The following is a 12,495-nucleotide window of genomic DNA, read 5'->3' as shown; positions in this document are numbered from 1 at the left end:
CATCAATACTAGCTCTCCTTGGGTTTGCTATGATTGTTTCATTAAAATACTCAGCTGTTCTGATCTGTAAAGCAGTGTTTCTTCATCAGTATCAAAAAAGCTTTATGAACAAAGCTTGCCTCTGTTTCTAATGGGTTCTGTTTTCTGACCAAGTTCTCAAAATTTAATTTAATTTTTCCTCCATTTTTTTTTCCTGAGCCAGGTGTTACTAGCAAGTGGTGGTGTAAGTTGAGAGTATTAGAGCAGATTTTCACATTGTATCAGCTAATGTTTTCATGTTAAGTCTGATGCTGGATAACCTTGTTTCTAAAAAGACCTTTTTTAGTTTATGCTAAAAAGATTTTGTCTGCTTAGCCTATACATAGCGCCCTTAGATGTATTATGTAACCATTTATAGTGTTCTGTAATTGCTGAAGTGCCTTTATTTCAGTACAGCGTGTCTGCCAAATGCTCTGACTTGTTGAGCGCATTGGCTCCTAGCCACAGCTTCAGAGATGTTTCTCTTCTTGGATTTACATTCAGCTCAAGTTTTATTTATTAAATAAATAAATCCCATTTAACAATCCAGTATTTATTCAGCACTCCAGAGGACTGCTCAAGTGTTGAAAGTGAAAAACGATTTGGCTGAGGCTCTGAGGCTGAAAGGTGCTGATGGATCTGGGGCTTGGGTGCAGCAGCAGCTGCTGGGGTCCGTGGTGGGTGGGAGCGTGGCTGTGGCGCACAGGGATGCGCCTGCTGAAGTTCAGTCTTGCTGGCTCGGTACCAATGTCAGCATGGCCACAGTGGTGCAGCCTGCGTAAGCCAGCCTGGGATCTGATGCTTACATGGTTTCCAGAAGGAAGAGCTGTTTCAGTTCTAACCAGCCTGGGTAGGCTGAACCACAGCCTTTGCTGTGGGGATGTATCTAAAGACCTTTTCAGCCACAAAACCACAGTTGCATTAGGGCTGGAACAGGGCATTTGTTTAAAAACTATGTACCTACCCTGTACAAGGTGAAGAAACGCGGATGTTTGCCTCCAGCTAAGCAGAATCGTACCCACGCTGGGTGTGCAGCACAGGGTTTGGTTCAAATAGCAAGCTTGAACCAGTTTGACACTGCCCCTTGGTGTGCAGACCTGGAAGTTGGGAGAACGCTTTCCACATACTCAGTCTCTGATCTCAATTCTTAATGTACCAGAACCTGTCTCGGCTCATCTGCCTTCGCTCATCACCCTGGGTCACTACTAGTGCACTTCTGCCACGCCAGGAAAATGAGCTCTGACCGCACGTACTGGCTGTAAATGTGGAAATCCATGTCCTGGCCACGCAGACAAAACTCCTGCGGCCAGTTAAAGGCAGACTGCCATTCCCTGGCTGGGGTAAGCACCTGCTGCCAGAATACAAACCCAGATGGCGTTGGAGGTGTTAAACTATGGGCAGTGCTCCACAGTCCGCTTTCAGCTCCTGCGAGTGACAATGCGTAGTTTGAAAGTCTGAAATAAAATAAGGATTATTTATATATCCATGGGAAAAGTGAACATGTGGTTGACTTAGAAAGTCAAAACCCAACAGGCTGAGTTTGTCCAGTGTTTAGTGCAATTATGCTGCTCAGCAGGCAATGCTGGTGCTAAAACTTTAGGGTGCATATTGGCATTCAGGGGTCTCTTTGCAGCATTTAGGAGAAGGGGCTCTGTAGAGAAAAAATAAGGGAAGTAGTCTAAAGGCTGGTGCACTCTTTTGGCTTGGTGGTTTATCATGTACCATGGCAGACGCGTCCCTTGTGAAAGCAAGCAGTATGGAGTTTCTTATAAGTAATTGCTTACAGATAATACTGGCAGGTTACATGGGGATTCAGTATTTAGAAACTTTCTTGAAGTGCTGCTGGAAGTCTCACAACACTATGCCACGCAATAGAAAGTCACAGTGTATGTTTTGAAAACTGTCCTTGGTTTTCACCTAATTATGTTGCACTTTCTTTCATATTGCTGGTTTCATTGTGCAAGGAAGGAAGGTCTTGAGTGCTTTTGTGTAAGCAGCTGGCTTCACCCAAGTGTCTGATGCTGGTTTTGATGCATGCAAGGAATACAGATAAATGACGATCTGAGTTTTTTTTTCCTTTCCTGATAAATAACAGTGCAGTTCCCAAAGACAAGGACAGGCAATGCTTTAAACTCCGCCAAGGAATTGATAAGAAGATAGTGATTTATGTCCAACAGACAACTAATAAAGAACTTGCTATTGAGAGGTATGTTCGCTGATTATTATTTTTAATGCTTTATCTGTTTGATGTTTTGCGTTCTTTCCTCTGAGGCAGCAGATTAGTAATTGTTTTATGCACACTCCATTTGTATAATTTAACGCCGCCCATCTCTCTTGAGTGGGATTGCGCAGAAGATCAGATTGGTTTGTTCAGCACATGTGTGGCAGGGGACACAATGCAGGCACAGGCAAATCTTCCACATATCTGGTTGCAGAATCAGAGGTCACATCCCCTCTAAATATCCATTTCAAAACCTTTCTTAAAAAACATACATGCTTTTATTTGCAGTGGCCAGTTTGTCTTAAATGCTGAGGCTTTCCTTGTGGCATCTGACAATTAAGTGCACTTTGCACCTGCCACAGTCTGGAATTCTGGAACATGAAGCATCTGTGTAGGGAAGGGGAGAGCCCAGACTTCAAGTCTTTCACTGCTTAAAAATAAACAGCAGTTTTTGACTACTGACAGAGTTCAGTGCTGCTCGTACTATAGAGAAAAGGTGCCGCTTCTCCTAGCCTTTGCTGTCAGAAACGTAGTGCAGGACAGTGTGGTACACTGGGGGCTGGGGTGCAATACATCACTGTGGGCCGCAAGTTTTTGCAAAATGAACTCAAAAAGACAGGTCTTTGTGCTTCATCTAATTCTTGTCTGTATCAAAGGGTAAATCTATGCAAATATGTCTACCAAAAAAAACCAAAAGGGAAGAAGAATGCAGGCCAAGGTGTCCTGTGGGGTAGGGAGCCCTTGTTAGCAGTGTTGGTTTCTTGCAAACAAAGATAATGGAACAACTTTCCAGGCTGTTGTAGGCAGGGTAAAATCATACTGTAAATAAGCTTATGAAACCTTACTCAATGTTTGTAATACTGGCTTGACATTGTTTTGCTTGATGCTGCTTTCAAAAGTCAAGGTTTGTTGACATGTGTTACTGGATTCATGGGCTGGTTGTGATGTATGACAGCGAATATTTAGATGAGGAATGTTAATAGTTTGTTTACGAGTAAGTCTAACTTTTGCAATTTAATTTTTTTGTCTGGGTTTGCAGATGTTTCGGCCTTCTCCTTAGCCGTGGGAAAGATGTTCGGAGCGGTGACATGCACCTTTTGGATTTGGTAAGGATCTTTCATTAACAATATTCAGTAATAATTTTTATTATGATTGTGCACGATCTTAGGATAGACAAAAAAGATTTAGACGCTTAAGCACACTTGTTGATGGGGATTGATGCTGTAGCTTATGCTGTGGAGGGTGAGGCTTTGGGCAGCTGGGTTGAACCCCTGCCTCTGCTACGGAATTAAGAGTATGTCCTGATGCTTGGTCAGGGGAGTTGCCTGGTTTTGCAGTCAGTTATGGCTGGTTTTGGTTTGGGGCCTAAAGAAAGAAACATGGAACCTTACTTTTGGAAGTGCTGAATATTGAAGAGCCGTACTTTGAACATAAAAAGTTTTACAGCGTACTTACTACTATAAAAGTTGAGGCCCGAGTGGCTTCATATTTAACACTGAGAGTTAGAGAGCTCTACTTTATGACTCACTTTGCCATCTATAAAATGATGATAGAGATCATCTGACCACACGTGTGTTGTGAAAACAAACTTGCTGATATTTATGAAGTACATGCTCGTTACAGTTGTGAGTAGCCAAAAAGGTACAATGCTACGTGAAAATTGTGCTTTATACCAGGCTTTGAATTGCCCAGAAAATGAGGTTGGTGGGAAAACAGACATGCTGAACACTAAAGATAAAACATTGACTTGATTCTGAATACCTGAATAACATGTGTTTTTAATGCTGAATAAAGCTGGATCTCAAGATGTTTTAGAATAAAATTTATTTTAGAAAATAGCTGCTTAGGGTAAACTAAAGCATGTCTGGGTATTAAAGTATGATAGCGAAGTAGAAGGTGTGTTGATGTGAAATATCTGCCAACTTTACAAGTTCAGCAGCTTGTAGGAGGGTGTTCTGATTTAATTTGTTTTCTTGTATTAAGAGGCAATGAACTACATCCCTAAGTTCATGATTAAAGCCTTATATGTTTAAATGCTTTACCGCTCAGGCAGCTGTCAGTCAGAGACTGAATGATGCGAAGTGAGACCAGAATGAGTGGATTGCCTTGGGTTTTCCAGAACAACTTAAAAGAAGCGTGAAAAGGTGTTTCTTTTCTTGTTTGTGGGGACTTTTTCCCCCTGATTTTTTTTGTTTGGTTTTTTTGTGGGGGTTTTTTGGTTTTTGTTTTTTGGTTGTTGTTTTTTTTTTTTTTGTCCCAAACAGCAACAAAAAAGCAAAGCCTTTGTAGCTTGGAGTCCTGTGCTTCAAAGTACTTGGCTGTGATCTTACCTACGCCTCTGTGAGCTGAAAGTTGTGTCAAATGGGCACCTCCAAATTGAGCTATTGGTCTTCAGGTCTCACTAGACACATGTTCATACCATATACATATATATAACAATTATTATGAATTGGCCTTTTTGTGTTATCAGCAAGGAGACCAAAGATTGCATTGGAAATCTGTTCTTCAGAAATGATGTCTGTTACAGAACTATGTCACATGGATTTCAGACACTTCCCCTTCTCTTGCCAGTGCAGTAGCTGTTTTTTGGGGCTGAGACTTCATAATATAGAGATTTCTTTCATTTAAATAAAAATACATAAACTTACCTTGTTTCCAGGAGTCCATGGGTAAAAGTTCTGATGGGAAATCATATGTGATCACTGGGAGCTGGAATCAAAAATCTCCACACTTCCAGTTTGTAAATGAAGAAACGCCAAAAGGTATGAACTGTGCCAGATGCTATCCCTAGCCAGGACAAATGACTCACACACTGGGCATCGGATCAATTCTGTCTTTAAGATGAATCCTGCAAAAAGACTTTCTGAGAATCTCCCATAGTATGAAAGTAGGATGCCAGATGTAACGTGAATACCTAAGCAAAACTGAAGGCTGGAAGAAAACTCCTGTGTTCAATAATACCTTGTAGCAGTAACTGTATCCTAGTAGGAGGCTGTGTAGGTGTGAGGACAGGATGCAGATGCTTTGCACACCATTATGTCTTCGTAAGAATCCCATCAAGAATTGTACTGAATAACTACTGCAGATTTCTTTGCTTAGTTTCTGTGGTCAGTTCAGATTTTTCTGAATCCCAAGATACTAATTAAAAAAGAAGGATTCCCGTACCTTTGAAAATACAGTTGGGAGTGTTTTAATCTGTAAATAGCTGATGCTGCATTGCTCTTGAGCCCTGAAACCGATCTGTCATTGCTTCTTTTAAGATGTCAGCTGAATTATCATCTTTTCAATCTATTGTCACCGTTGCATGCCAGAGATTGGGGAAGTTAATGGGAACTGGGAAAAGTCATGGGAGTCAGCTGCTGAGTACAGCTGGGTACAATCTATTACTAGATTGAATGCCATCCTGCCTGAAGGACACCATTTATCATTTAGGACCAGAAGAGATCTCATAGGTCACTGAATCCAGTTGCCTCCTTTTGGAGCATCATACTGTATAGCCAACTTTCTGAATCTCACAGCTGAGATGGTCTTAAATGCTACTTTTAATATGGTGGGACTTAAATGTCGTCACAGTAACTTCTAAAACCAAAAAACAATTAGAATGTAGTTAGGTTATATGGCAAGAGATCTGCACCATGGAGTTAAGTATATAGACCCTTTATAATGTTTAATTAAGATTTTTGATACATTTCACTGGGATTTGAAAAAGTAAAAATTTTATTCTCTTTTAACAAGATAATTTTCTTGGCTTGAAGACTTAAGTTTCCTTATTCTCTAGGGTATAGTGCTTAGTCATCTTATTTTACTGTTTTGAAACTTCTAGGTTTTCGAGTTGTTAAATTAGGGGGGAAATTGTATTCTGCAAAAGTTTCTTTTGTTCTTTCATGTTAGTAAGAAAAATATTGTGAAATATTTTGTATGAAATTTCTTTAATACTATCACTTTGTTTTTTTTCTCTAGATAAAGTATTGTTCATGACTACCGCTGTGGATTTGGTGATAACTGAGGTTCAGGAACCTGTTCGATTCATTTTGGAGACTAAAGTCAGAGTTTGTTCACCTAATGAGAGATTGTTCTGGCCCTTCAGCAAACGTAGCTCTACTGAAAATTTTTTTCTGAAATTGAAACAGGTAACGCTTTAAAAAAAAAATATAATCTACAGTTACTTTGGCATTTGGCAAGTTTATTTTTCAAATATAGCTGTGGTATGGTCAGTTATATTGTTTTGATACTTGAGAGGTAGGTTTGTGGTGTAATACTGAATAAATACAAGTGCATTGGTGGTAAAGATGAATTGTAGTTATTAGTGCCCATTGGCAGATCAGAATTTCACTCTGGTTTTTTCCTCTCTATGACTGGTAAAATGTTTACTAATGTTCATATTTCAACATTTTGCTTCTGGGTCAAAGAAGTACAATAAATGCTTTTTAATTTTAGAAAAGCTGTCCTTCATTATGCTAATTGTGGTGGCTATCTAAAGTTCCCACAAAAAGCTGGGTGTCCTCATTTCAAAGCAAATTTTGGTAGCTTTGATGAGGTTGTGAAGTTACGTAGAGGCTTATGGATTTCCCAGCCAAACCACAGAAGTAGAAGGAACAGAGGATTTATCTGCATACTGGGGTGATGCTGAGTAGCTTGCAATAATGGTTTAGTAGGGTAAGTATGTGAAAATTAAGGGTTGAAATTAAAAAACGCTTTAATATAATCCTGGTGACATTATATCTGATATGTCACTACATTGATTTTTATCATACAAATCCAACTTTTTTTTTTTTTTTTTTACATGAACAAACATCCACATGAAATTAGGAGGTAAAAAAGATTTTTGGTGGAAAGCTATCTTCCCCTTTGCACGTGGTTGGAAGCAGAGATTTCACACACAGCCCAGGTTTGCCCTGAGGAAAAAAAAAATCCAAGCAACCACAGAAAATCCCTAGAACTTTAAAAAAACCCCTGTACTGTTTTTTCCACCTTACTTTTTTATCCTATATACTGAAAAGTAAAGGATTATTTCTGTCCAGGATATTCCAAGTAACAGTACAAAGCAATAACTTACTCTCAAAATAAGGCTGGAAAGTTGAAGGTCCAAGTCACTAAAGAGATATACTTGAAGTAGCTGCCATCCTCCTGCTTTAGAAATTATTGTTCTGAAAAGAGAGTCCTTTTTAAAGAAATAGAAATACATAGGTAACAATGTGGATGTTACATGCACTCTCAAGATTGAATAATTCTGGGCGCAGCCCAAAAAAGCGAGGTTGGAGTCCTGATTTCTTGATAAATTCTTTTTTTTGAGAGAGAGGTTTTGAATGAAATAAGAGGCTTTTCTTAGTTCTTTTTGCACTTCTCTGACAGTGCTAGCAAATAATGGCATCTTGGTAGTAATAAAGAGTAAAGGTTTACTAAGGATTCTTTTTTGTGTATGTCCTAGTCTTTATGTAAAGCATGAATAAACATTTTGGAAACTTTTCTTCAGAATTTCCTTCAAAATTTAAGTTAGAAAAATTCTTCACAGATTAAATCAGTCTTTTTGTTTAGGATATTTTTGAGGTGGACAATGGAGATGTTGAACAGTGAAAGTTGTTGGGCTATAAATATTCTATAGCCTCTAAAAGTTGCTTTTTCTGTTTGGCAGTTTAAAGGAAGCTTATCTTACTTCGCTAATTCTGTATCTTTTGTCTTACCAAATTCACAGGCATTGTGACTTATCTTAGCTAATTCTCTTTTTTCCACAGGCACTGTCAGGTTATCCAACTTCCAGTGTTTACTAATGGAAGATTATCAACATTCATAGTGGAAGCAACAAATATAGAATGTACTGCCTGATAAGCCTGGAAGGGAAACCTGTTTCTATGGAGTCATGATTAGCCTATTAAAAATACAGCTGTGTAGAATTGGCTTATCTTTCTTTGGCAGTGTTTCTTTATTCGGAAATGGTGAAAGCAGAGGGATTTTATTTGCTCAGATTACATTTAGTGATTTAGTCATTTTTAGTTTTGATGCATTTCTCTTCATTTTTAATACTCCAAAGGATAAAATTGAGCACTGAGAGCTTAGAATATAATTATAAATCTTCCCTCTTTTCTTCACCTTCCCTCTTCTACTCTATTTTTATTCATTTATGAAAAAAAAATATAAATCCTTAGACTATATTAAAGTTTTAGAACCACTTCACAAAGAAAAACCTTCCTTGAACTGAAAGGAAGGTATCAAGGCATTGAAAATTAAGGAGAAAACAGGGCTGCATGATAAACTTTGGGACTCAACAGCTTGTGTTTCTGCAGCCATGTGTATACTGACAGATGACTTAGAAGCATCGCTAAAGACAATTGCCATGGTGGGACAATAAACAGCTTTTTAGTAAAACTGTCCTTTTCCCACCATCAGTATCCCCAGAAAGTTAAAGAGAGAAATCAGACATAATTTTAAAGGTTTTGCTTTTAGTTTTCCACTGATGTTTAAAGAAAGGCAGAGTTGCTTCACATTGAGGAGCCTTCCTCTCTTGAGGCTGTTTGTTGTACAGATGCTTTTACAGCTTTAGGAATCTTTGTGTGTGTCCAGGCTGTTTATGGTTGAACAGATGAGCTACCCATGGACGGCAGCCCCGAGTAAGGCTCCTGCTCCAGCTAGAACAGATCTTCCTCACGCCTCTGGCGCGGAAGCGTGCGGCTTGTTCGAGGGTGTGAGGGGCAGAGGCGCTTGCAGGTGTGCGCGATGCCTTGGGTGCTGCAAGGGTTGAGCGTTCCTCGCTGGAGGTTGTGATAAAAATTATTTCTCAGCTCTCATATGCCAGAAAGAGAAGGCAGAGCCTTACACGCACTAATCTGAGCATTTGCACGGCTTTTCTCAGGAAAATGAAATTTGTTTCCTAGATAAAGCAAAAGGACAGAAAGAACAACTCCGACACATTGTATGAGGTTGTGTGCCTAGAAAGTGAATCAGAGAGGGAGAGAAGAAAAACTACAGCAAGCCCCTCGCTTCACCTGCCCCAGTCAGGGTCACAGGGCTCCATGATTCCTTCTCCTCCAGAGGATGATGAAGAGGAAGGTAAGGAGTGGATTGTATGCTTTGCATACTGTAAGGGAAAGGACGGTTGGTAAATAATGTAGTTATGAAACAAGTTGAATCCTTTCCAGTTGGAATCTGGCCTGCTGATGTTTTTTGTTTGGGGTTTTTTTTTTTCTTGCTTTAATGCTGTTAAGTATTCAATAACCAGTACCCCCGCATTCCTGGATCAGCCTCTCCCTTGTCTGACACTTCTGTGTCTGTGCTTTTCTCAGCCCAGGCCTCTGAAGCCTCCACTCTGATATATTTGGAACAATGTGAAAAGAGGCTGTTAAAAATTTGGGATTATCATGTAGCTTCTGCCCCTCCCCGAGTAGCTGTGAACAGATTTGAGAGTGAAGATGAGAAGCTGGTATTATTTGGAAATATTAGCGTGCATCATGCTTTAGTGAAGGGGCGAGTATAGACATCTGTAATACACAAAACTGTACCAGGACTTACCCAGCTTGAAACTTCATGCATTTTCAAGATCTGTATTCATTTTTCTAAAAATTCTCTGAAGCCAAAATATGGGCTAGTTCTGAGTATATAAACATCTGGCCTTGCAGCTCTGAGCTGAAATGCAGATGACTTGAGTTTCTGCTTGTAACTTTTTCTACTGGTCTTCTATGTGACCTTGACTGAATTGTTTCATTCCTGTGCTTTAATTTCCTTTTTTCTTTTTTTTTCTTTTTTTTCTGGGGGAGGTGGGTGGCGGGAGGAGGTAGTGGTTTGAAAATTAACTCTTTTGCAATGTGTGATTCATAAGCAATTTCTAACCACGACACTAAACCACCATGGTATTCTCTTCTAGACCAGGAACACACACATATTTTGTTTACTGTTGGTATGACTTGCAGCATTGCAAGAGTTTGCTGACAAGTTCAGGTGTCAGCTGAGAAAGATTTAATGAAAAAGAATGTATTTCCTCAATAGTGCAGAACCAATGTTGACTACTGATCAATGAGATATAGTTTTTATATATGATACTTGCTCTGTTTAAAAATATCTAGGAGTGCATGAGTTAGTATTGCTTTCAAAAAGTTAACTGTGATAATGCTAATCCTCCCCCTCCACCTAATTTTTGAACGCGTTTCATTCAAAAAGCTGTTTAATTTAAGCCAGGGGAGTTACCAAAAAATGCTAGTAAAGTAAAAGTACAAAACAATTAAAAGTAAAATACCTTGTGGACTTTCATGGATGTGCAACAGCATGGCAAGTCTGTGGCTGCTCAGTGGCACCACATGGATTTTATTGTCTTTTTTGCTTCAATGAGTATTGTAGCTTTTCATATACAGAAAGTTCTGCTCTTTGAGAATTTTTGTAGTCTTCCAGAAGTTGGAGGTAGGAAAATAGTCTTCAGTGGGAAGGGACCTCTGGGGGTCTCTCTAATCGTGCGTCCCACTCACTGTGAATCCAGCCAGATAGATTCAGGCAATTCAGATAGCTTGTTCAAGACCTTGTGCTGTTGGGTTTTGACTGTCATCCAATGATGAAGTTTCTAGAACCTCTCTGGGCCCTTGTATTGGTTTGGCCACCCTCATGGTAAATTGTTTTTGTGAGATTTTTACCCAGAATTTCACATGTTGCTGCTTGTCTTCTGCCTCTCGTCACATCTCTGTGCGCCCCTGAGAAGGGGCTACTCCTGCCGGTCTGTGTCAGGCACGCAGTGCTGCACCCCCAGACGAGGGGGAGTGAGCTCTTGCCACACAGTGACACAGCTGAGAGCAGCATTTAAATCTGCAGAGGTAGAGTGATGACTGTTGGTCTCATAGATCTCCTCTGTTCTGTTGGCAGACAATGATGAACCACTCTTAAGTGGTTCTGGAGATGTTTCCAAAGAGTGTGCAGAAAAAATTCTCGAGACGTGGGGAGAGCTGCTGTCCAAATGGTAAGTGGCAGTATCACATGCTGAATGCTCGTGTTCTGTTTGCTCCTTCTGCTTGGACTTTTTGTTGCTGTTTCCAGAAGCCAGTTGAGATGAGATCAGTATGGATTTAGTCCTCTCTCATCCCCACAAACCCCCTTATTCTGTGGCTTTGTGTTTTCAGATTTCTTCAGAGGATATTGTGAGTATTTTAATTGTTGAGTGCATGCTTGAATAGAAATTTACTTGTGCTGTTTCTTTAAGTGTTTCTCTATTCAAATCAGCATTTTACTTTTCTGTGAGTTTCACTGGGATTTTGTTAAAGAAAAACTTAACAAAGTATAAAGAAAACATAGCTCTTCCTTTATTTTGCATAGATCACTTCCATTCCTCTTTGTAATTCTGATTTAGTTCGCAGCCAATTTTTCCTGCAGCTGTCATATCTTAGTAACTGTAGCTTAAGAATATGGGAGATCTGTACTTGGATAGTGGAGATGCTTTTCCTCCCCTATCTAAAGGAAGATGGTTCCAGAGCCTGCCAAGAAGGAAGTATACGAGCTCTTCTGGTTTTTTTCGTAGAAAATGCCAATTTACAAGAAGAGTGTTTTTTGACAGTCAAGTTGCTAATGCGACACCTGTCCTCCTTTCAGGAAGGCTCCTTTATTCATCTTGAAGTAGCCTGAGCAGTTCTAAGAAAGCGATGGTGCTTATTGCAAAATTCAGTTGTTTATTTGTTTGGGGGTTGGTTTTTTGGTTGTTTTTTTCTGTGAAGTGGAATGACAGGCACCACATCAGCTTGAGCTCAAATATGCTGCATTTTGACTCTGGCTTTAGTTGTTACCTTGTGTTTCTTAACGTTGCTGAGGAGCAGGGCAGGTGGTATCCAGCAAACCAAGGTCTGAACAGAATATTGGATCTAAGGAGTAGGACAGCAGAGATTAGTCTGAAGTCGTGCATTTTGGATGAGGAAAAGTATTGATGTGACCACTTAGCCAGGATTCTTTTTAAGATTACAACAATTTAGCATTTCTTATTTTCTGCAGTTACTTGGTACTTGTTTGAATAAGTACTTTTACTTCCAGTTTGGTTTTGAACTAATATATGGCGCTAATTTGGTAGTAAGAAGGGGAAGGCTGTGGTGAAATGATATATGATCCCTTTTCCCTCCCTCTCTTAGACTTACAGAAACATCTTTAACAGATGAACTCTATGCATCTGCTGCTGTGAGAAAGTTCCTTTCAACTTGAATTTTTTTGTGTAATTCTTCCAAGGGCTCAAAGATAATTAAGCCACCTGACTCCCATTGAAAATGTTTTGGCAGCTCTAAGAGGATGTGAAGTGCTTCTGT

At 39.6% G+C, this 12,495-nt stretch overlaps 1 protein-coding gene across 2 annotated transcripts in view; it reads left to right on the top strand.

The window, feature by feature from the left end:
• The window catches only part of RABGAP1 (RAB GTPase activating protein 1), a 74,251-nt gene that overhangs the window by 17,034 nt on the left and 44,722 nt on the right, over window positions 1-12,495 (top strand). For both annotated transcript variants that reach the window (XM_055720293.1, XM_055720294.1), the window contains 6 exons: window positions 2,114-2,224; window positions 3,279-3,345; window positions 4,899-5,001; window positions 6,200-6,369; window positions 9,109-9,283; window positions 11,078-11,171. In XM_055720293.1, the coding sequence (XP_055576268.1) occupies window positions 2,114-2,224; window positions 3,279-3,345; window positions 4,899-5,001; window positions 6,200-6,369; window positions 9,109-9,283; window positions 11,078-11,171 (720 nt within the window). The remainder of the gene's footprint in view (window positions 1-2,113; window positions 2,225-3,278; window positions 3,346-4,898; window positions 5,002-6,199; window positions 6,370-9,108; window positions 9,284-11,077; window positions 11,172-12,495) is intronic.

The sequence above is a fragment of the Falco cherrug genome, chromosome 9 (genome assembly GCF_023634085.1).
Source record: "Falco cherrug isolate bFalChe1 chromosome 9, bFalChe1.pri, whole genome shotgun sequence".
NCBI classification, from domain to species: Eukaryota; Metazoa; Chordata; class Aves; order Falconiformes; family Falconidae; genus Falco; species Falco cherrug.
Note: the sequence above shows the minus strand (reverse complement) of the source record. Positions and strands in the feature narration are given on the sequence as shown.